Source organism: Pyrus communis, chromosome 5, assembly GCF_963583255.1.
Source record: "Pyrus communis chromosome 5, drPyrComm1.1, whole genome shotgun sequence".
NCBI classification, from domain to species: domain Eukaryota; kingdom Viridiplantae; phylum Streptophyta; class Magnoliopsida; order Rosales; family Rosaceae; genus Pyrus; species Pyrus communis.
The window spans coordinates 2,264,079-2,287,731 of record NC_084807.1 but is presented as its reverse complement, the minus strand read 5'-3'; the positions used below and the strand labels follow the sequence as shown (position 1 = coordinate 2,287,731).

The following is a 23,653-nucleotide window of genomic DNA, read 5'->3' as shown; positions in this document are numbered from 1 at the left end:
TTAGAATATATAGGATAAAACAACCAAATAGATAAGGCAGTTAGGAGTGTGGCTGTTAGAATAATTAGTTAGGATTGTTGGTAAGTAATTGGGTTGGTTAAGGCAGTTAGCTATGTACTCATCTATATAGCAACTGTACTCTTTGTAATCAAGTATTAATCAAGAAACATTAAAACAAAAATTCCTTCTTTCTTATTAAAACAACAATTCCTTCTTTCTTTCTCTCTCTCTCTCTAAACCTTCTCTGTTTTCTTCTTCTTCCTCATCTGTGATATCTCTGTTTTACTTTCTGCATATTACTTAACATTAGCAACCTCTTAATAGCTAAGTATAAATGAAGCTAATGACTTTTATTTGCATACTAAATATTAGACATATAATTAGCTGCTTGAACGGAGAAACAACGTTTTCCAATATTAATGAAAGAAACCACCCTATAGTGATTTAAGGATATAATAAATGGCTTGACATTGATATACATGCAGTAAGAAAATAATAATGGCATAAAATTAATCGGACAAATTTGTATTTTGAAATACCCAATTAAAATTCCAACAAAAGTAATGCTAGAAAAATTAAATTTGTAGAAAAATTTGCAAACTAAATAATGTGTCACCAATAACATTAATCATATTATCAACACTAAAGTAATATCTAATCATCAACTTCTATGTTATTTAGTTTTTCAAATTTTATCTTCCTAGCATTACCCTTCCAACAAACTGTTCATGATTCAATTACAAAACGTGTCGGGTATTATGGGAGATCGAGAAAGTTAGGGAAACTAGCATTGGTTTTAGGCTCATTGACCGGTAGGCGTTTGGACACTTTCACACAAAAGTTGGCTGTAGAATTTTTGTAATTCGTGTCTAGTTTCTTTGAGAGAAACTCAAAATAGTTCGCTAGATTCTAAGAATCAAGTGCGCGAACCTTAAAAGATAAATAATTGAATTTTGGTTAGACAACATCCAAACAACCACAAGTACACAAGTGGGTACAAAATCCTGTCTAAGGACATTGCATAGCAAGCCTCTATCTTCAACAAGTTAGTATTTCTATTTATGTTTGTAATTATACAAGTTGAATTTCGTTATTTTTTTTTTTTTTTTTTGGTGCTTGATTGTATCTGGTAATATTTATCAATTTTAATAAAACACCATTTCTCGAGTCCATACATCCTATTGTCCCCGTTTTAACGTAAGTATAATTTAAACAAGTGTTGAATTGCAAGGACTCCAAAAAGAAATCATGTTTTATCAAAATTTTGAGTGTTGCTAAACTTGTCCCATTACCCTATTTCTTAAACATTGTTCACAGCACTGTAGCAGATCACTTTTCATGCATGACAATGTTCACGTTTTTTTTTTTTTAACGAAGGAAATCACGACAGCATAAACACTAACTGAACACCTATGGCACATTTCTAAGAAAAAGTGGGCACAAAATTAAAGCACACAGGTCATCTAGAGCGAACTACTCCAAAGTGGAATATATATAAAAGTTACAATTGGTATTATATATGCATTTCATCGATGTGAGACAAGACACTACTATTTAGTATTTATAGTTAACAATACAAATATATAAACATATAACTCGCAACATCCCCACCCTATTTCTCCCCCATTCCCACTGTCTTTCTTTCTGGCCATTTTGCTCTCTTTGTTTCCTGTTTCTTTCCCCCCTCCCCTTCTCTTCTACCCCCTCTTCCCCCCCCCCCCCCTCTCTCTTTCTCTCTCTAAGGAGATGCCACCAAGCAGGTGCCAAAGGTTTTGATTGCTGAGGAGGGTGGCTGCGATTAAAGAAGGGATTAATGGTTCTTCCTGGAAACATATTAATATTTCTTCTTTTAAAAATTTAGAAAATAATTTAGATATATTAGAAGTTATTTTAATAATAATGGTGAGTGATGAAATAGCATTTGACACACCACGATCCGGAATGTCTACTAGGACTTCGAATCGAGTTGTGCTGGCCGACACCTAGAAGGTGACCAAGCCATAAAGTATAATGATGTGGACAATGTGAATAAATTTAAATCTAAAAGTGCCTAAGGACCAAAGTGCATTGTGAGCGGGAACGAACCCATTTCACACGCAACGTCAGAACATAAGTAAAGTACAGTAGTGTGGGTAAGGATCATACCATCAGAGGTAGCCACTTATACTAAGATTCGCCACAAATCCTTGTCGATACGAACATCCAACATCTACAACCTGTAGGGGTGCAAAAACAAGGGTGAGTGGGCCTGAAAATAAAATTTTTAATAAAAACCTTTTAAAAACATTATAATCCATCGCCGTAAAACTTGTATAATTTCCCAGAAAATAATAATACATATGTATATAGAAATCATGCTCGAGAGTAGTGAAAACCAAGTATATGCCATGTCAAGTATCTCAGCAATGAAATAAGTAAGTAAGGTGAAATAAATCAATGTAAAATAATATACCAGCCGGAGTCACCTAACATGACCTATACGGCTGAACCTATAGCTCATTAACCAATTCCTGCACACAAGTCGGAACCACCTAATGTGGTCTGTACGACATGCTGGGTGTAAATAAATACGCTCAGGTACTACGATCACGTGAAGGCTGTGCGAAGTATCGTAAGTCACTTACGAGTCAGAATCACCTAATGTGGTCTGTACGATAGGCTGGCACCTGCTTTGGATCCAAGGTGAGGGTATGGTGCGGGAGGTGAACGATCACGTGAAGCCTGGCTCTAACCTCGGGTGAAGCACTAACACTGAGGTGCAGGATAATGAGTACCAAATGCAACTAGGCATAACCATGTACAGCACAACCACTAACATCATAATGTACTCACGTGTAGCTCACCTGGGCTCCGCAGCATCATGCAATATTATACATGACTACACCAATGCATATACTAAAATATAACGCAAGTATGACATGGCATTTCAATCACATTTCATTTAAAACAATTTCTGGGAAAAACGTAAGGTATACATACGTATATATATAGAAAACCAAAAGCCCACTCACCTGGAGTCCATGCTACAACTCCCTAGCACAACATCAAGGCGTCATGAACGATCGGCACCTGTGACTAAGGCCAATTTGGCAGGGAAAAACCCCAATTTCACGAAAACCCTTCAGAAACCCTTAAGATGGGTGTTCTTGATTCGTCCTCAAATCGACTCTGACACTCCAACCAATGATTGGGCATTGTTTATGGGTTTAATGAGAGTCTAATGGTGGTAGAGATCGAAGGACTTTGCTTCAAAAATTGGCGAATTGCCACCAAGAACACCATGGTGCCGCCGGTGCCATTGTCATGCAACTAAGACCAAATCTTGTCTAATTTGTGTGGAAAATCGAAGAGGGAAGGCTGGTGAAAAGTTCCCAGGTGATAACTCAGCATAAATCGTCGGAAATTGGCTGGAAAACCATCGAAACCTATCGGGTTTCACAGTTTCCGCGAGTTGGGTCGTAGAGAACCGGTAAGGATCCATGATCTCGTGCTTCTCACCCTTCTCCTTTCCCTTCCTTTCCTTCCCTTCTCATTGGTCCTCACCATTTTTCTCTTATCCCGGTTGGCTTCACATCCCCCTCCTTTCTCTCCTTTATAGCTTATCTCCATTGCCCATCTTTTCTTCTTTAAATCTGGACCACACACATATGGCTCCACCAAATTTTGCTCCAAAAATCTAGAGTATTCCAAAAAATAACCAATTTACTAAAATGCCCCCGACTTTAAAGATTAATATCTCCTTCGTTATAATTCCAAATCACAATCCGTTTGCGCCCACGCGTTCATGGCGACGAGTACTACGAGGATACGCTAAGAAAATGAACCTTACGTGACACGACACGGAAATCAACAAAAGTCAACACTTTGACTCGAAAGGCATTTTCATAAATTCACATTTAAATATTACAAAAATCGTAATAATTGGGGACGGGTCGTTACAGCATTTCAGCTGCTTAAAATTTTTATGATGAGTAGAATTATAATGTGAACGAAAAATAGGTTGGATTAAAATTTTGGAATAGGGCACCAAACGGGGCACAAATTTCAAACATATATAACAAATGGAAAAGCGAGCACATGCATTTGATGATTCTAATCGAAGCTGTTTGTTAGTACTTAGTAGTACTTATTTTATAAAGCTTCGATTTTATATTTTAAAAAGCTGTTGAGCTATTAAAATCACTTTTGCTTGCTTTCCAATATAATTTAGGGGGCAAATTATTGTACCAGTAACATGTAAGCACGTGCTTAGCCGTATATATGAAGGGAAAATAAGAAACTATTGGTTTAATTAAGTAAAAGTAATGCTAAAAAGACTAAATTTGTAGATTAAATTTGCAAACTAAATGATATGTCACAAATAGGAAATGAGTACATTTATAACGTTTAAGTAATAACTCAATTATCAACTTCCATATCATTTAATTTACAAAATTTAGTCTTCTTAACATTACACTTTAAGTAATCATGCTGCATCCCTTTGTTATGCCCTTATTGGCAGATAATTAAACGATCAACTAAACAAACTATAGCCATTGTTTAAATGAAAATGTTTTCTTTTCAGGGTAGGGATGATTGACTTTGTTAATAACTGTGTTCCTATTAATATATAGTTTAATGCTTCCACTGGTGCAGCACTAAGCAGCCGCTAATATCACACTATGTCATAATTGTTGATCTCTGCGAATAAAAAATGTACGGCCGCTTACATTTAAATTTTGAGAATCAAAGAATGTACGATTAATCTTCTAAATTAAATAGTGTCACATGGAGTGTTCTAATGAATATGTATTCTTCTTCAATTCATTACATTCATCCCCCTTTCTGAATATATAACTTCAAATAGTAATATCACTTGTATAAAATAAGTAATAAACTGTAATTAATTATAGTGGACTTTGCACAAATACTACCTAAATTTTTGCTGGTGTACATATTTATCACCTAAACTTTTAGTTTTTTGTACTTAGCATCTAGACTTTGTATTATGTTGCAACGCACCATCCATTTTTAAAATTTTTTTTAACTGATGATGTGGCCAGCATAAACCCAGCCTAAGTGTACACCACTTGGACACAAATTAGTTTATTTTAACAAAATTTCTAATAGTAGGTGGTACATTGCAACATAATACAAAGTTTAGGCAGTAAATAATAAAAAGTAAAGTGGTAAATGCGCACACCAGCAACAATTCAAATGGTATTTATGCAAATTCCTCTTACATATATTTTGAGTGATGACATACAAAATCAATGCATGGCAAGTGATGACTTACAAAATCAATGCCCCTACAAATTTTTCTGTGGATAATGAATACCACTTGCTATTAATACTAATCTCATCAATAAGTTTTTTTTTTTTTTTTTTTTTTTTTTTTTTTTTTTTTTTTGTAGAGACGGGTTAAGTGAGATTAGCTCTTTGTCAACAGTCATGTGCAAGGTACCAACCCTCTCACGAAGGAGAAAGGATCGTTGCACTCAAAAACCCTCTGCCCTTCCCCCCTCTACTAGATTTTATTAATAATATGAACAAAAAAGGAAAAGTAAAACAAGCAGGGGGACTATGCCAATACCCACTAGAAACAATTAATGAAAATAATATGTTCTAGTTTAAGAATTCTTCAGCTTCAATCACGTGAATTGATTTCCCATAATTCAGCTGTTCATATTTCACTACCAAAATCCACCTCCACAACAACAATTTGCTTCTCATGACCTCAAACGGAAGAATGGAAGCCCGTTACAGTCTCTTCTATAATATGCATCAGTAAAATTAGGTACTAAGTTCGACCACGTAAAACTACTATTCATTGCACCAAAATTAGCAAAACCATTTGCCAAACAATTCCCTTCCCTAAAAATATGCGAAAAACGTAAACGAGAAATATGCCATAAACAATTTGCCCAAGAAACTTTAAGAAACCATGGAACATTCATGGGGTGAGCTGATAAAAGGCTGATGACATGTATAGAATCTGTCTCTAACCAAATGTTATGCCATTCTTTATCCCATGCAATCTGAATTGCCTCAATCATAGCCACAATCTCTACAACAATTGCACTTGGATAAGAAGATGAGGAGGCAAACACTCCTAAAAAAATACCATTGGAGTCACGAAAAACACCACCACTACCCACCTAACCATTCCCTTTACAAGACCCCGTCCGTGGTAATCTTAATCCACCCAACGGGAGGCGGATGCCAAAACACAGATACAAAACTAAGAGCTTCCAAAGAAAGGGATGGAATTCTTAACATGGAGAATATAGGAATTGATACACAACCAGTGAAAGAAGAAAAAGACATAGAAGTTGACTCCATCCAAAGCCGTAAAAAGACGATGTTGGGATACGACAATACTAAATTTTTTGTTCTCAAACCTGATCTGGTTCATTTCGTGCCAAAGACACCAAAAGAAATAGCAAATAAACAAGAACCAAGTTTCCGAACAGACTTGGAGAAAGATGAGACCAAAGAACCATAAAAAATGTCTTCAAAGAATTGCCAAGGAGCGTAAGGCTTGCCAAAAAGAATGAAAATCCATTTCCATAAAGCAACTGTTTGAGGACAATGTAGATGAAGATGGTCACGAGATTATCTATCATTATGACAAAAAGCGTAATAAGAAGCTAAGGCCACACCTCAGCTTTTGCAATAAATCATCAGTCAACAATCACCCATGATAAACTTTCCAAACTATGAAGATCTTGGGTGGCTGAGTAGATTGATGCCAAACCATTTTAGCACATTTTCCACTCGGAGCATAATATGAGAAATGAGGAAAAGCCTCATTAGCTGAAACAGTACCCGAAGATAAACCTATCCAAAATAAAGCATCATCCGTGTGCATAATCGACAATGGAATCTTCATAATCTTCTCCGAGAAATGAGAAAAAGAAGAAGTAAAAGCAATGGAAATAGACCATTTTGCATCCTGAATAAAATCTTTTACCTTAGAATTCAAAGAATTATGTCAACCTCATCAATATTAGAGAACAAAGGGATTCCAAGCCAGTTATCATACAAAAAAGAAATCTTACGGCCATCACCAACACTCCACTGAAGTAAAAGCGAGGATCCTCACTCCATTATGTGGATGGACTTCTGAATGACTAAATGTTAGGGTTATTATACAAAATGGTTCCTGAGATTTGCATGATCAATAGAAATGGTCCCTGAGATTGAAAATTAATAGAAATGGTCCCCGAGATTGTCCACCATTCATGATTTTGATCAAAACTCTTTAAGTAATTTTCAAAACTTCGTAACTCAATTGATTCTTAATCAAATTCGACCCATAATATATCAAAATGAAGATAAGAGAGTGTAGAATAAGATTATACCTATTTGGAAACCTAATGATTGCTGGTGATGGTCGGAAAATAGCCTGAAAGGTGACTGGTCCGGGAAAACTGGAAAACTCGTTGGAAACTGGGTAAATTTTAAACGTTCATAACTTTTTCAATACTCAACGAAATCAAGTGATTCAAAAATGAAAATCATACTTCTCGACGATACAAAAAGAATGGTATCTTTTTTTACTGCTAAATCGCCGTGGTTTAGCTGGAAAACTGCTTGAAAGTGGCTAACTGGAAAATGGTTAGCCACTTTCGAGCCGTTTTCCGACCAAACCACGGAGAGTTAGCCTTCTAAAAATATACCATTCTCTTCGTCTCGTCAAAAAGTATTATTTTCGTTTTTGAATCACTCGATTTGGTTGAGTATTGAAGAAGTTATGAACATTTAAAGTTTAACCAGTTTCTGGCGAGTTTTCCAGTTTTCCCACGAATAAGTCACTTTTCAGGCTATTTTCCTGCCATCTTCGGCAACCATTGGGCTTCCAAATAGGTATAATCTTATTATACACTTTCCTAATATATTATGGATCGAATTTGGTTAAGAAACGATTGAGTTACAAAGCTTTAAAAATTGCCCAAAATCGACAATCTCAGGGACCATTTCTATTGATCATACAAATCTCAATGATCATTTTGTATAATAACCCCTAAATGTTATATAAGGGAGGTAAATTTCAATTGACACCTTAAAAAGTATCATTTTCAAAGTCCCTTGCTCATTGTCCTTGTAATACAATTGTAATGTTTGAGATTTGCTTTAAGTTCTTTGAGGAGTTCATTATCACTATTCTTCAATGTATTTCTAAACAATTGAATCTAAAGTTATGTAGAATTTTAAAATTTTCACATTCAAAGAGAGTATAAATTAAGTAAATAATTCAAACATAACAGTAATGTTGCCATTTAATAGTACGGATTAATATTTCTTTCTATTTGATAGTTAAAAATTTTATGTGTGAAATTTTCAGTACTAAATTATTATGACAAATAAATCGAATACGTACCATACTGGATAGGTTAGACATATTACCCCTGAAAATCATCAACGATAACATTTTGAAAGGGTCATTAACTATATCACACTTATTGACAACGTTTGTAATTGTCGGTGATGCCAGTTTGTGCATGGATCACGAGTTGATTTGTTAATAGTGTATCTCCCCGTATAAAATTCATCAACATGAATCATAGTCACGTGGGTATGTCCTCCAGCTGCCATGCATGCAACCATGCAATGAAATATGCTGCACTCTCCTGTCTTGGGGGGCTCAGCCAGCAACTTTGCCTCCTAAAATAATTCTGTATAAGCATAGAAGGCCACAATAGCTTCAAACTAAATAGCTTTATAAATTCTAGTTGCCCAGTGCGCACCATATATTTACGTACACACACTTACACATATACATGGATAATGTTAGAGAGATTAAATTTAGAGACAAAATTTACAAACTAAATGGTGTGTTACCAAAAGGAATAAGCACGTTAATCAACCTTAAGTAATAAATCAATTATCAATTTCTGTATCTTTTAGTTTCTAAAATTTTGTCTACAAATTTAGTTTCCCTAACATTTCCCATATATATATATATATATGAGCTCGGAAACACATTCATAGTAATTCAACAAGAAAAAATTTCATGTAAAACATATCCTGAGAAATCTCAAGTACTTTTCTCTCTTGATGAGGTGGTTCAATAATACTTTAGCTCTCTAAACACCATCAATTATGAATATTGCTTCTACTGCACATGGAAAATCCAGTAAGGGTGGCTGGAATGCTGCTATTTTCATCATCTGTAAGCAATTTTTCTATGTTCATCTTATTTTTCATTTAATTCCACGATTACTTGTACTTTTTTTTTGCAATGAATAGTTATATTCAGTTCATTTTTAAGTTTTCTGAAAATATATTGGAGTTTCATCTTTTATGAGTACTCTATTTATTTGTGCTTAATTAAATTTTATTTGCAGTGGTTGAGGTGGCCCAGCAGTTCGCATTCTATGGGTTGGCAAGTAACCTCATCATGTACCTCACAGATGTTTTGGACCAGCCCTTAGCCGCCGCGGCTAAGAATGTCACCACCTGGCTTGGTGTCTCATCAGTCTTCCCTGTCCTCGGAGCCTTTCTTGCAGATTCATATTTTGGTCGGTTCAAAACCATCGTCTTCTCCGTCGCCATCTATTTCCTGGTAAATCATCTAAGAGTTTTTCCCCATAATATATGTGTCGAATGTTCAGTTTTGTTAAGTACGTATGACGCTCACTTGTGTTACGAGACTGTGAATCTAAACTATTAAATAAGTTGGAAAGTTGTACTCTAAATTTGTTCAGATTTACAGTCAGATATCATAAACATATAGAACGTAGCCAGGTTATTTGACAAGAAAGCATTAATCATGTATGATTGGATAGATGTCCTTACGTAGTTGTGTTCATGGCTTGTATATCATTTTGTAGGGCACGGTTCTTTTGACTCTGTCCGTCTCAGTAATTCCTTCACAACGTCGCCGAGCAGTGTTCTTTGTGGCGCTCTACATTTTATCTGTGGCTCAAGGTGGGCAGCAGCCATGCTTGCAAACATTTGCCGCAGACCAGTTCGATGAGAACACGCCGGAAGAGATAAAGGCCAAGAGCTCCTTCTTCAACTGGTGGTACTTGGGGTTCGTGTTTGCTGCCACTTCTGCCACACTAGGAGTTGTATATCTCCAGGTAACAACTTTTGTTTAAGATTCCCACATCCTCCCAAAAGTATTTACATTATAACAGTACATAAAAATAAGAGTAATGTTATTCATATCATGTTTTTATACCACATTTCTATACCACCTTAGGTGGCATATGATGTGGATAGCCACATCATTTGAAAATTTTGCAAAATCCAAGGAAATAAAGCAGAAAGACTCCTTGTATACCACAATCATCATTTAATTAACTAGTTTTTCTTAATTATTAGTTTATTAAATAATGAACTAAATTTAAAAATCTGATTAATTTAAATGATGTGGCTGTCCACATCAAATGTCATCTAAAATGATATGAAAATATGGTACAAAAATATGGTATGACTAGTATTCCTCTAAAAATAAAAACAAAATCACAAAAGGTATTTAATACTTCATTGCTGAATAAGCTATTTTGTCTGGTCAATAATTGTGGATACACTACTAATAACTTGTATATTCGTGGAATTACCTTGTTGACTTTTATTGCATTTTGTGCTCCTCTTTCTTTTTTTAATATTTTATTGGTATTACAAAAACATTACTAATCATAATTGTAACAAACAAAATTTTTATTAAGTTGGCTATAACAATGTACTTTCTTTCACCCAAGTTTCAAATACCGGTAGTTTATTAGATGAAATTAGTATGTAAGTTTTTCTAGTTACACTCCATTACCCATCTAAGTTCAACCCCCAAAATTTTAAAGTATTTGATTTCCGAATTACCCTTAAAAAAATTGTAAATAAAAAATAAAGAAAAAAATAATAAAAGGAAACACAAGACGCCCCCTTCCCCTTCCCCTTCCCCCTACAGGCACCCCTCCTCGATCCCCGACTACGACGCCAGTGATCCTTACCAGTCTGATAGTTGCCCTCTCCCTCCCTCTGTATCTCTTATTGATTTTGGATTCAAAAATATCAACCATCAAAAGATCAAGAAAACGTTGAATCAAAATAAGAATATGAATTCAAAGAAATTACAAATCAAGTTTTACATTGAAGGAACTCCTTGCTCTTGGGTTTTGTTAGCGGGAATTTCGTATTTCATATAATTTCGAGAAGGGAAGAAGGAACATGGATACTGGCTGCGAGAGTGATAGAGAAAGTGTTGGAAGTTCAAATAAAAAAATTATTTCAATGTTTGTGTGCTGATAGCTATTTTTTTGACACATGCTTCCTGCACCTACCAAAATTAAATGCTTCTTCTGTGCTCGCCGAAAATGTGGTTGCAACCAGTCGAGTAATGCAGTGTGTGTGTGCAAAAGTCTAAAGTTGTTGGATGGGTTTTTGAAAAGGGTGCAAAGAGTTTGAACACCTTCATTTATTTTGCATGTGTTAGTCTTTGTTTTGTATTGTTTATTAAAACCACTTGTGTGGTTCTTTCTTTTCTGCGTGTATAAGTAAGTCTTCCCCGTAAGGCTTTAGTATTCTAATCTCATTTCAGCAATAAGAGTTGTAAACTCTTCTAATAGATGAGACTTTTTTTTTTTTTCTCAAAGCTTGCTGCTTCTTTTCTTTCTGTCGGTCCAGCTTCAAAGAGAGTAAAAGTGCGAGGTGTGACGGAGTTTATAAACCTATCACCCACGTAATTAGTATTGAGTTAACAAACTTTGAATGCCAACAGAAAGAAGGATGACAGTGAGGTTGGTAGGGGACGCCGGTGGTTGTTGCCTGGGCGGGGAGAAATTTACATGTGATGAGGATGTGGGTGTATTTCCTTAAGAGTAAAATTGGATATCACAAAAAAATAATTTGTGGGATGAATTCAGATGATTGCGTGATGTAAATAGAAAAACTCTTAGTATATTTATCCTATTGTTTGTCAAAAGAGAAAACATTACTAATCTTACTATTTGTCCTGTCGTTTGTCAATTAATTATTAATTATGACACTAATTAATTGAAATTACTACACTTGTAGGATAATGTTGGGTGGGGATTAGGGTTTGGAATATTGGCAGGGGTTTTGTTGGTGTCACTAGTATCATTCTTGTTGGGAACAAAGAGGTACAGGAAGCAAAGGCCTCCAGGGAGCCCTTTTACTACGGTGGCACAAGTGCTCGTCGCAGCAGCTCGGAAATGGCATGTCACTGTGACACTCAATTGCGAGAATGTTTATTATGGAGATGAGAAGGGTGAGGGCCAGCTACAAGGTCAGTCGCAGCCTATAGTTTTGGCACGTACTAATCAACTCAGGTACAACTTAATATCACATAAAGTACTACTCTTTGAAGTTTCTAATGTGCTTTCATGATTTAAACCATTCATTTTTTTTTCTTTTTCAAAAACTAAATTCATATGAAAGATCAGCACAAGTGAGAATCTATTAGTCATATAATTGTAATAAAGGAAATCAAGATAACTGTTAGGGTTAGCCTATGTGTTTTTAGTAAAATCATAAAATCAATCCCACTCTAGCATTGTTATTGTGGGAAGTGAAAGTAAGGTAGCTTTGTTATAAATAAAAAATAAATTAAAAAAAAAAAAAGAAAGAAAAAGGAAAATACAATCTGTCAATGGGCATAAAGCATGACCTTGACCATGATAACAAACAAAACCTCTAACAACCAATATAAAATATAACAAGGCCAACAAAAGATAACCTATCTAAAACAATAGTAAGAAAACCCTACATAATCTCGATGATAATACGGCAAATTGAAATCTAGAGGGAAATTCCACCAAACAAGACCTATTGAAAAGGAGCCATGATTTGCAAGGGGATCAACAACTTGATTATCTTTCCTATAAATGTGAAAAGACCGAAATGCATTCTATGCAAGCAATTCCTCCACTCCATCTCAATTGCCAAGGAACCAATTGAGAAGAGCACAAGAAATGTAGAACCAAACTAGAATCAACTTCCAACCAAATAAAATATTAATCCCGAACTGAAGCTAATTCAATAGCCTTAATTACCGCTATTACCTCTGCCGCTACAGAGTTAGGAATCTCCATGTTCGAAGAAAGGCTCCATAGAACTGGCCCTTGAAATCTGAAACACACCACCATAACCAGCACGACCAGAACCACTCTTTTGAGCACCATCAATTTTTAACTTAACCTAACCAGGATTAGGAGGAAGCCAACACACCTCTAATATAACGTGGGCTCGATGATGCCTACATGTAGCACCAAACCTTTTCAACGCAGATAAATCGCAAACATCATTATTCATATAACCAGACTCTATTATATTTGAATAATGGATCTGACCAACAATAAGCTTAAAAGCATAAGAAACATTAATACTAAGTCCTTCATGCCAAACTTGGTTTCTCAAGTATATACGGCCACAAAGTGGAAACAAAAGCTGCCAACCAAAATCTCGTATTTGTGAACTCTTATTCAAGGCCAATCCATGGTGAAAACGTTCTAATAAGGAGCCATGAAGTGTACCCAAGCCAAATCATCTCAAATATGCTGCCAAACTGACATGATAAAAGTGCATGTACCTAAAACGTGCTCAAAAGATTCCACATGCAAACAACATAAAAAACATCTAGATGCCATAGACATCATGCGTCTTTGCAGCATGTCCAGTCTCATAATACCAACCCTCCAAAGGTGTTCGAGAAACATGGGATTGGCCACTCTTAGAGCCCTCATCATCAACCCCACTATTCCCTGCATTCGCGACAAAATTATTTATTCATCCATCAAAAGATTCTGCTCTAATACATTGTTTTCCACAACCGTTTATTACAATTCTTCACTCTTAACAGTATTTTCCTCAATATTACCAGTCATAAGATGTCTTTGTTGCTCCAATTGTGTTGGATTTTCATATCGTCGGGCCTACCCCACTCTAACGACATCGATATTGTCTCCATCTTTACCACCTGCCCAATCCGTTAGGTATGGGGTTTTATCATAAAAGGCCTCGGTATTAGTTAGGATAGTGTAATTTTATTTAAACCCGTTGGGTTTCTTTGAACCTACCGATGTGGGACTTTAACACTCCCTCTCACGTATAACCTTATTTAATGATTCACACGTGAAGATCCACATCGATAATTGAAACTCAAAGGACGGCTCACGTTGGGCCACCACTCTTAGAGCCCTCATATCAGCCCCACTTTTCCTTGCATTCGCGACAAAATTATTTATTCATCCATCAAAAGATTCTGCTCTAACACATTGTTTTCCACAACCATCCATTACAATTCTTCACTTTGAACAGTATTTTCTCAATATTATCAGTCATAAGATGTCTTTGTTGCTCCAATTGTGTTGGATTTTTGGATTGTCAGGCCCGCCCTTCTCTAACGACATCGATATTGTCCCCATCTTTACCACCTGTCCAATCTGTCAGGTGTGAGGTTTTACCATAAAAGACTTGCCCAATCCGTCAGGTATGGGGTTTTATCATAAAAGGCCTCGGTATTAGTTAGAATAGTGTAATTCTATTTAAACCCATTGGGTTTCTTTGAACCCACCGATGTGGGACTTTAACACTCCCTCCTACGTATAACCTCATTTAATGATTCACACGTGGAGATCCACATCGATAATTGAAACTCAGAGGACGACTCACGTTGGGCCGCCACTCTTAGAGCCCTCATCATCAACCCCACTTTTCCTTGCATTCGCAACAAAATTATTTATTCATCCACCAAAAGATTTTGCTCTAACACATTGTTTTCCACAGCCGTCTATTACAATTCTTCACTATGAACAGTATTTTCTCAATATTACCAGTCATAAGATGTCTTTGTTGCTCCAATTGTGTTGGATTTTTGGATTGCCAGGCTCGTCCTACTCTAACGACATCGATATTGGCCTCATCTTTTACCATCTGTCCAATCCATCAGGTGTGAGGTTTTGCCATAAAAGACGTCGGTATTTAAACCCATTGGGTTTCTTTGAACTCACTGATGTGGGACTTTAACCCTCCCCTCACGTGTAACTTCATTTAGTGGTTCACACGTGGAGATCCACATCAATAATTGAAACTCAGAGGTCGGCTCACGTTGGGCCCACTTGTTTTCAATAGAACTCAACAGTCGTCTCTATATTAAAAGTTCAGACTTGTTTCCTTATATTAAGAGTTCAGACTTGTTTCCTTATGGGTGACAAGCTCTTTGGCTTGCACACAAGCTCGTTCGCTTGCACACAAGCTCATTAGCTTGCACGGGTCTGAAACTGTGGGCTCTGATACCATGTTAGATTTTTTGATCACCGGACCCACCCCACTCTAACGACACCGATATGGTCCCCATCTTTACCACCTGCCCAATCCGTTAGGTGTGGGGTTTTACCACAAAAACCTCGATATTAGTTAAAGTATGGTAGTTCTATTTAAACCCATTGGGTTTCTTTGAACCCACCGATGTGGGACTTTAACAAATTGATCATGACTGATAACAGCTTCTCGAGGTTCATTTACCATAGTATTATGTTGTCCTGGCATGTGTTCTTTATTGGCATTTCTCTTAATAGTCGACCTATGTGGGGAGATAAATTTTCGTGCAAAAGACGGATAAATTTTCGTGCAAAAGGCGGACCTTCTCAATGGTTAACAAAATTCGTTGGTGTTTCCGTCACCGCAACAGCTTTGCCCTTGATGGAATTATCTGTCCGTTTAGGAACAAAAACCTTAGAGGCAATACGGCGTTTTCTAGCATTACGCCGTCTTGAATGACAGCAACGTTCATATCAATCACCCTTTTCATCATTCACATCTATATCAGATTGCCCTTGCTGTGCATACTTGCAACGACTGACCATATGCCCCATATTCCCACAGTGGTAACAATAACCTACAAATCTTCACATTTTAACCCAATTTCATTGCTACGCTTGGTCATCAACAGTAAGGTCTATAGATCAATTTGCATCGACCAAAAGTGAGCAAAAAGTCCAAGTTTCCTTCCCAAAATGTTAACATCAATCTTTCCGGGCACTCCAATGCCACTTGGCACTTCAAAGAGAATTCTTGGCTCCCAAAAATCTAAACCAAGATCCTAGAAACGTCCAAATATTTTCATTGGTATTCTATTGATTCTCTGGGGAAAAATTCGGTAACCACTTCGAAAACCTCATTCCAGGAATTTGCTCCCTTAGCCCAAAACCGTAGAAAAAGAAACTCTGAAGCAAAATTGAACGTGTAAGAACATTTGCATTTGGCCTATAGGGATGATGCTCCAAGACCCCAAACCATAGTATAGAATAGCTAGTTTTTTTTTCCAAATCCCAGGAGTGTAGGGTTTTTCCTTAGCATTCAATTGGAGACGTTCACGTAGCATATTCTTGGACTTATCAAGGCCATATTGATATCCCTCTTAAGAAATTGTGGCTGTTGTTTTCCCATCTTGAACAACCAGAGCTGGTAAGTCTGAAAACGGAATAGCCGTTTTTGCCACAATCGAAGCAAACGACACTGGAGGTTTAACAGTACCCTCATCCAGGAATGACCACGGAAAAATTGGTTTTTTCATAGCCATGAGCATGTCAGTCACGGAGATGCCCAAAACCTAACTAGATGAAAAAAAAAATTCATGATTAAATGCACATCATGAACGACATCTTGGAGTCGGCAATAAAACTTGCACTGCTGCCTAGTCTACTAGCATTCCCAATTTAGGCAAGAAAAATAAGGGCGCATTTACGCATCGAGTATGGAATGAAATGAAAGGGAATCATTCCCCAGGTGAAAAGATTCCAATGTTTACTAATCCTTATGGGAATGAGAACATGGTGGGGTCCACTCAAAAATAGGAATTCAATTCTAGATTTAGGGGGAATTGGATTACTGTTGGAGGGGAAAATTTCGGATACTCCAATTCTCCACCAACAAGTAATCTTGAACACGTTGAGAAGCCTTGGACACCATCTTCGCTTGTCAACAATGAAAGCAGGGGGACTAGCAAGAAAACACTTCGATGCTCAAGTCAGTCATTGTTCAAATTAATTGCAAGACATTGTAAAGCTATCAGATACTTCCCTTTTTTTTCTCCTCCTAGGCTGGTGGAATTCTTGGCCTTTTACAAGCATTCAAGTCTTGGGCTCCAATTCCCACTTTCCTTCTATTTCTCCATGTTCCATGGAGTGGGTATTATGTTACTTGATTGTAGCTCCACTCCTCATGTTTGGTGTGCTAGTGGCTTATTTAGTGGAGGAGTCATTTTTGGCTCCCACATTGCCCCATTTTTTCTCTGCAAACACATATCGTTTAGAGTTTGTAGAGGAAAAATGTTTCTTTGCAAAAATTCATTCAACTTGAGATTTCATCATTAGTTTAGCCTTCGGCTACGATCATATAGTCTTTGACCATGAGTTTGGCCTTCGGTCATGGTCATATTGGTCTTCGACTATGAATTTTGGGTCTTCGACCTTCGGTCTAAGTCTTCAACCCACGGTTTTATGATCTTCGATCATCAATTTATATAGTAATAATATGCCCCCAGAGTAATTAAAATTTGAATAACATCGATGGTACTAATGAGCATGTGTAAGATAGAAACTCTTATATGTTGGGCAACTTTGTTGTTGTCGAATTAAATGGATTTCCTTTGCTAACAACCCTTGGGTGCTTGCCGAATAACTGTTAGGCAATTTCATTACATCTGTTGTAGCTAGAGTGAACTTTGATTGTGTTTCCTTGTTTTGAAACCTTGAACACATGTTCTGTTTGATGACTTGGTAGGAACTCATTGTCTCCTTGTGCAATTGTTTTCCCAAGCTAGAATTGAATGCTTCAGGTCTCATCCTTCTCATCTTTTGAGTACTTGTTACCCCAATGGAATGGTTTCTTCATGTAATTCCTCAAATGGTTTCTTCGTGCAATTCCTCAATGACAAGTTGCTTATCAGGCATCATCCTTGACTGTCTGATCTTTTAGGCTTCTTTTTTCTCTTCATGCCTGTGTTTTCCACAAATTCGTTGACCGCAATCTTCAAGCTTACGTTCGCCGAATCTCTCACCAAAAGAGTCCCCGAACAATCTTCCTTTGTAGCTTGTGAAAGCGCGGGGGGGACAGGTGCTCAACTAGTTTTCTTTGCCCCGCGATTTAAGAACGAGGATTTACGAACGAGGACTAACAAAATTTGATTGAGAAGGTTGTCTGACAGGCTATACATATTATATAGACTTCTATCCTATCTTGTCGAACTGACGAAAGCAGCAGCTGCAGCACAAAAGTCTAAAAGCGCGTCTCCCTTGCCGATTTTGGCTCGTGTCCCCATTGTGGCTTAGGTGGAGACCATAACTTCTCAATACAACTTTTGTATGAATTCCCACAGACGGTGCCAACTGTTGGAGAGGAAAATTTCAGATACTCCAATTCTCCACTAACAAGTAATCTTGAACACATTGAGAAGCCTTGGACACCATCTTCACTTGTCAACAATTAGAGCGGGGGGGCCTACAAGAAAACACTCCGACGCTCAAGTCAGTCATTGTTCAAAATAATTGCAAGACATTGTAAAGCTATCAGATACTTCCCTTTTTTTCTCCTCCTAGGCTAGTGGGATTCTTGGCCTTTTATAGGCATTCAAGTCTTGGGCTCCAAGTCCCACTTTCATTCTATTTCTCCATGTTCCATGGAGTGGGTATTATGTTACTTGATTGTAGCTTCACTCCTCATGTTTGGTGTGCTAGTGGCTTATTTAGTAGAAGATTCATTTTTGGCTCCCACAATTACTTAAATGGAGGTGGTAATCCCACTCCGAGTGAAAGCCTCCATCCGGAATCATACTTTCTTTCCCAAAATGCCCTTAAAAAGCCTCAGTGCCTCACCCTTCCCTTCATCTATTTCTCTCTCTCGTTGACTCCCTTACACCTTCAGCATCATGCACCGTCATCTTCACATGCACAGTACCGAAGTGAAGTTCGAAGCCACCGTCAGAAGCTTGGTTGCGCTTGCATCGTTGCACGACTTGGAGGTTCTGACTAATCGATGCGACCTGCAAAATCTAGCCCAGCGCATAGTCACGCGCACGTGAATTCTCGGATCTGAAGATCTATTTCCCTGAATCTAAACCGTACCGACGGTGGAGTAGGTAACAGAGAGAGGAATGAGCAAAGGAAAAATGGGGAAAACAAAGGAAGAGAGGAAAGAAAAGGAAATAAAAACAAAGGAAGGAGGAGAGGAATAACCTTTATGCTCCAACAATTTCTTTCCTTGTCATTTTAGCTCATTAAGCATAATTCCATACTCATTCACATTATGAACAACTCCATACATATGCCGAAGAAAAGAAACTACAACTTAAGTGAAAAAATTTAGATATTAAAGTCAATACTTAAATTTATAAAAAAAAATAAACAAAATCATTTTAGTGTGTCTATGAAATAAAAAAGCAATTTAATTTTTTCTTACTATTATATACCATATCAAATTTTATTAAAAAAAAGTATATAAAATATTTGATTTGGGACAAGGGCATTTTAGTAATCATACTAGTTTATATTCCGATTCTGTTGAATTAGTAAACAGATTTATGGAATTATATTCCGATTCCGGACAGTTTTACTAAACAACTTCAACAAGTATCTGATTATTATTCCACCTCATTTCAATTCCTCCTCAATCCAATTTCTTTCAATTTGATTACAGATTAGTAAACGCGCAAGGGTTTAGGCGCATACCCTAGCTGCCCAAAAGAAACCCCACATTCAGAGAAAAACTAGGGTTTAGGCACAAATCCTGCCACTTAAATCTTACAATTTCAACCACCCCTTCTCCGTTAACGTATATAATCGTTTGTCCAAAAAAAAACAATAAACAATAAATCTTACAATTCCAAGAACTTCCAATAATTTTCTAAGAGAATCTCTAATTCCATATATTCACGAAAAGTTATGATTATGATATATTCACTATCGATTTTCTTAAGGGAACTTTAACAAAAAGCTCCTGGTACTGTTTATTTTAACGAAAAACCATATTTTTACACTAAAAAGTCAATTCTGGTACTATTCACTTTACCCTTTATTTTGTCCTTATCGTTAAAACTTAAACTTTTCAAGCTATTTTCATTAGTTTTCATTTTTCTTAAATGTAAACAATAAATAAATAGATTATCAATATCTCTACTAATTAATAAACACTTATTGTCAACCAAAACCCTATGAAATTACCAGTTTAACATTCTAATTAAAACAGAACATGAATAAGAAATATGGGGCAGAAATGTAATTTCACACAATCAAATTTTTCTTTTTTTTATTAAAACCTCACCTACATGTAATCCTAACATATCTCTAATTATAAAATAAAATAAAAAACTTCCCACTCCACATTCTCTATCACTCTCTTCCTCTCTCCTTCTATTTCAAAAACAAAAATAAAAAATTTTCTCACACATTTTGTATGTGACCGTATGCTAGTTCTTTATTATTAAAACTATACAATGATAATGGTGATAATCAAACAAAATGTAATGTGGAATTTCATTATTCAATATGACATAATGATCATATATGGACACATACCATAAGGTGCCAACCTAAGGGTAATTTGAGCGACAAAGAGCCTCTAATCATTTCAATGGGTCAGGTTAATTTGTTGGGTATGTAAATGGAAATACAAATAATCTTGATGGTTGGATTATGAGTTGATCACAATTGTCACATTTTTGTCATTCATTTTAACAAAACAAACACATAATGACTTAGTCAATGACTAATTAGACAATTTTAGGTTATATAGAAGGATAAGATCATACATAGTCATAGATGACGTAGACGTCCGAACCTCTAGTTAGGGTGTCCACATGCATTCATAGATTATATTCTTTTCCCCTTGGCTGTTCTTCCCCATTTTTCCTATAGTAAAAGTACTTAGCTAGTCCCTTGGCTCTAATTTTCCCGTACGAGATCCACACTCTCATTAGTTACAATTAACAAGCTCACTGTGTAATGAAAACAAATAATAATGCAGATGCTTGGACAAAGCAATGATCATAGACGAACTAGATGCATCAACGGAACCTAGAAATCCATGGAGGCTATGCTCTCTCAATCAAGTGGAAGAAGTGAAGCTCGTCCTCCGACTCATCCCCCTATGGTTGAGTTGCCTAATGTTTGGTGTAATCCAAGTCCAACATAACACCTTCTTCACCAAACAAAGTAGCACAACTATCCTATCGATCGGTCCCCATTTCAAGGTTCCTCCGGCATCGCTTCAAGGCCTCAGTGGCATTGCAATTCTAATCACTATTCCAATCTACGACCGGGTTTTTGTCCCAATAGCCCGAAAATATACGGGACACCCCTCGGGTATTACTGTGCTACAGAGAATCGGCACTGGGCTAGTTCTATCCATACTCGTTATGGTTGTGTCAGCTCTAGTAGAGGCCAAAAGGCTCAACATTGCAAAAGACTACAATCTTATTGATAAACCTAAAGCAATAGTACCAATGAGGGTATGGTGGTTACTCCCACAATACTTGATTCTTGGCCTCGCATATGCATTTGCCACGGTTGGACTTCAAGAATTGTTCTACCATCAAATGCCGGAGCAAATGAGAAGCATGGGAGCAGCAGCGCTTTATTGTGTTATGGGAGTTGGCAGCTTCATGAGCAATTGGATTATATCTGTTGTGCAGTTAATTACCTCAAGAAATGGTGACAAATGGCTTGGTGACAATATCAATCGGGCTCACCTCGATTACTTCTATTGGGTGCTGGCAGTTTTGAGCACACTAAATTTTTGTGTTTATGTGTTAATTGCAAATGCTTTTGTGTACAAAAAGGTCAAAAGAGAAGACAAAGTGGAGACGGAGTTGAGCATTGCAAACAACCATGGTGGAGCGATAGGAGACATATTAATAGGCCATGATTCAAGTGCACAAGAAGAACAGGATTCAAACATGGATAAGGTGATCTATCATTAAAGCTGGAAGCAAGCCCACTAGACAATAAAACTTTATTTGCGAAGAACTAAACGCGTTGTATAAGATATTGCAATATGCAGAATTCTTTGATTTAAACGTCAAATGGATAATTGTTGTTTATTTTGTTTTGGAAACTCCCTTACAAACACAATCCACATTTTTCAACTTACTGTTTTATTTTTCTAGATGAACTCTTCATGAATCAAGTACAAAACGGGTAGGGTATTGTTGGAGTTCAAGAAACTAGGATAAGTTCTAGGCTCATCGACCGGTAAGTAAGAGTGAGTTCAAAAAACCGAAAAAAAAAAAAAAAAAAAAATCAATCCAAAGCCGAAAAAAAAAACCAACTGAACTGAAAACCATTAGTTCGGTTTCGATTTTAATGATTCAAAAATCGGACCGAATAAATATATATTAATTTTATATAAAATGGATATTTCTTTTTCCTCTCATGCCGCCATCTTCCTATCTCCCATTTCTCTCTTGTTTTTTCTTCTTTTGTGCTCCCATCTCCCTCCCACCCATATCTTTTCCTTTCTTTTTTTCTCCCTTGCCGCATCTCGCTCTGATCCCACTGTGCCGACTCATACCTCCACCGACGTCAGCCGTGGCTTCCGCCATCGTCGAAAACGAGGTGGTTCTCGCTTGCCGTTGCTGACATGCACCAGATCTTGCCACCTTTCACCCCAACTGTTCTGATGGAATTGTTCCCCTCAGTGACTGAGCTTTGATCTAGAAGCTTCTTGGGTACGATGCTTCGACTAGAAGTGCAGTGTAAATTGGATAAAATTCTTGTCCATTTTATTCTTTGTTATGGCTTAATTGTTGATAGATATGAATGACTTGGGTCTGCAATTTTACAATTATTGGTCTGGATTTGGTCTTTTCGATTTCAGAAATTGTGTTAGATTTGAATGAATTAGAAATTTTATATAAAGCGTTTATTGTTTTTATCTAAAGATTTGTTTTTCAGAATTATACCAAACGGAGGAATTAAACCATAATATTAATCAATACATGTAAGTGTTTTACTGCGGGATTACATGGAGTGTTTGGGGGATCATGTAATATCTGTGGATTTCGATTCTATTGATGTGAAATGCGTTTCCTCTACCGAGGGATTACATGGAATGTTTGAGGGACAATAAACTAATTTTCATTGTACTCGGCATTATTTGGATTATTCTTAAAAAGAAAAAGTTTTAGAAAAAAATCAAACCGAACAAGAAAAAAACCGAATTGAACAAAAATCGAAAGAAAATTGAACCGAATCGAACAATAACTTAGATCCGCGTCAAACCAAATAGAATTGAACCCACCCACCCCTACCGGTAGGTGTTTCGATATGACCGATCAAATCTGCACAGAGAGCATGAGATCAACTCTACAAATAGCGAACAACGAAGACCGGTCGGAAACATCAAGTGATTAGTCCGACCTCCTTAGAAGGCACGAGGTCAATTCTACGAATTGAGATGACCGGTCGGATATGTCAAACGGCTAGTCAAACGGGATCTGTTTCAGAGATTTCTTCATACTTATTCGAGTTTTGATCTCTTTCGTTAGTAAGTTGGCCTAAGTACAACATAAATTCACTTGAGAGTCAGATTAGAAGTTTATAACTCTTCTAATAGGTTACAACCCTTGCATTCACATGTCTATGGTCTAGTTTGGTATTGGTACTAAGATGATTCTGAAAAAAAACTGGTATAAAAAAAAAGTTGAGAACTGTTT

The 23,653-nt window shown here is 36.7% G+C and overlaps 1 protein-coding gene across 1 annotated transcript; it reads left to right on the top strand.

The window, feature by feature from the left end:
• The first annotated feature begins 9,084 nt into the window (after positions 1-9,084).
• LOC137735757 (protein NRT1/ PTR FAMILY 5.4-like) lies at positions 9,085-22,001 on the top strand. The gene is made up of 5 exons (XM_068475203.1): positions 9,085-9,154; positions 9,330-9,547; positions 9,816-10,067; positions 12,001-12,275; positions 20,965-22,001. The coding sequence occupies exons 1-5, from the start codon at positions 9,085-9,087 to the stop codon at positions 21,917-21,919; spliced, it is 1,770 nt and encodes a 589-aa protein (XP_068331304.1). The 3' UTR covers positions 21,920-22,001.
• Positions 22,002-23,653: the final 1,652 nt, after the last annotated feature.

Coding starts and splice junctions, on each gene's coding strand:
- LOC137735757 (XM_068475203.1), top strand. CDS start 9,085: ATGAATATTGCTTCTACTGCACATGGAAAATCCAGTAAGGGTGGCTGG. Junction 9,155..9,329: donor TGCTGCTATTTTCATCATCT/GTAAGCAATTTT, acceptor TTTTATTTGCAG/TGGTTGAGGTGGCCCAGCAG. Junction 9,548..9,815: donor CCGTCGCCATCTATTTCCTG/GTAAATCATCTA, acceptor ATCATTTTGTAG/GGCACGGTTCTTTTGACTCT.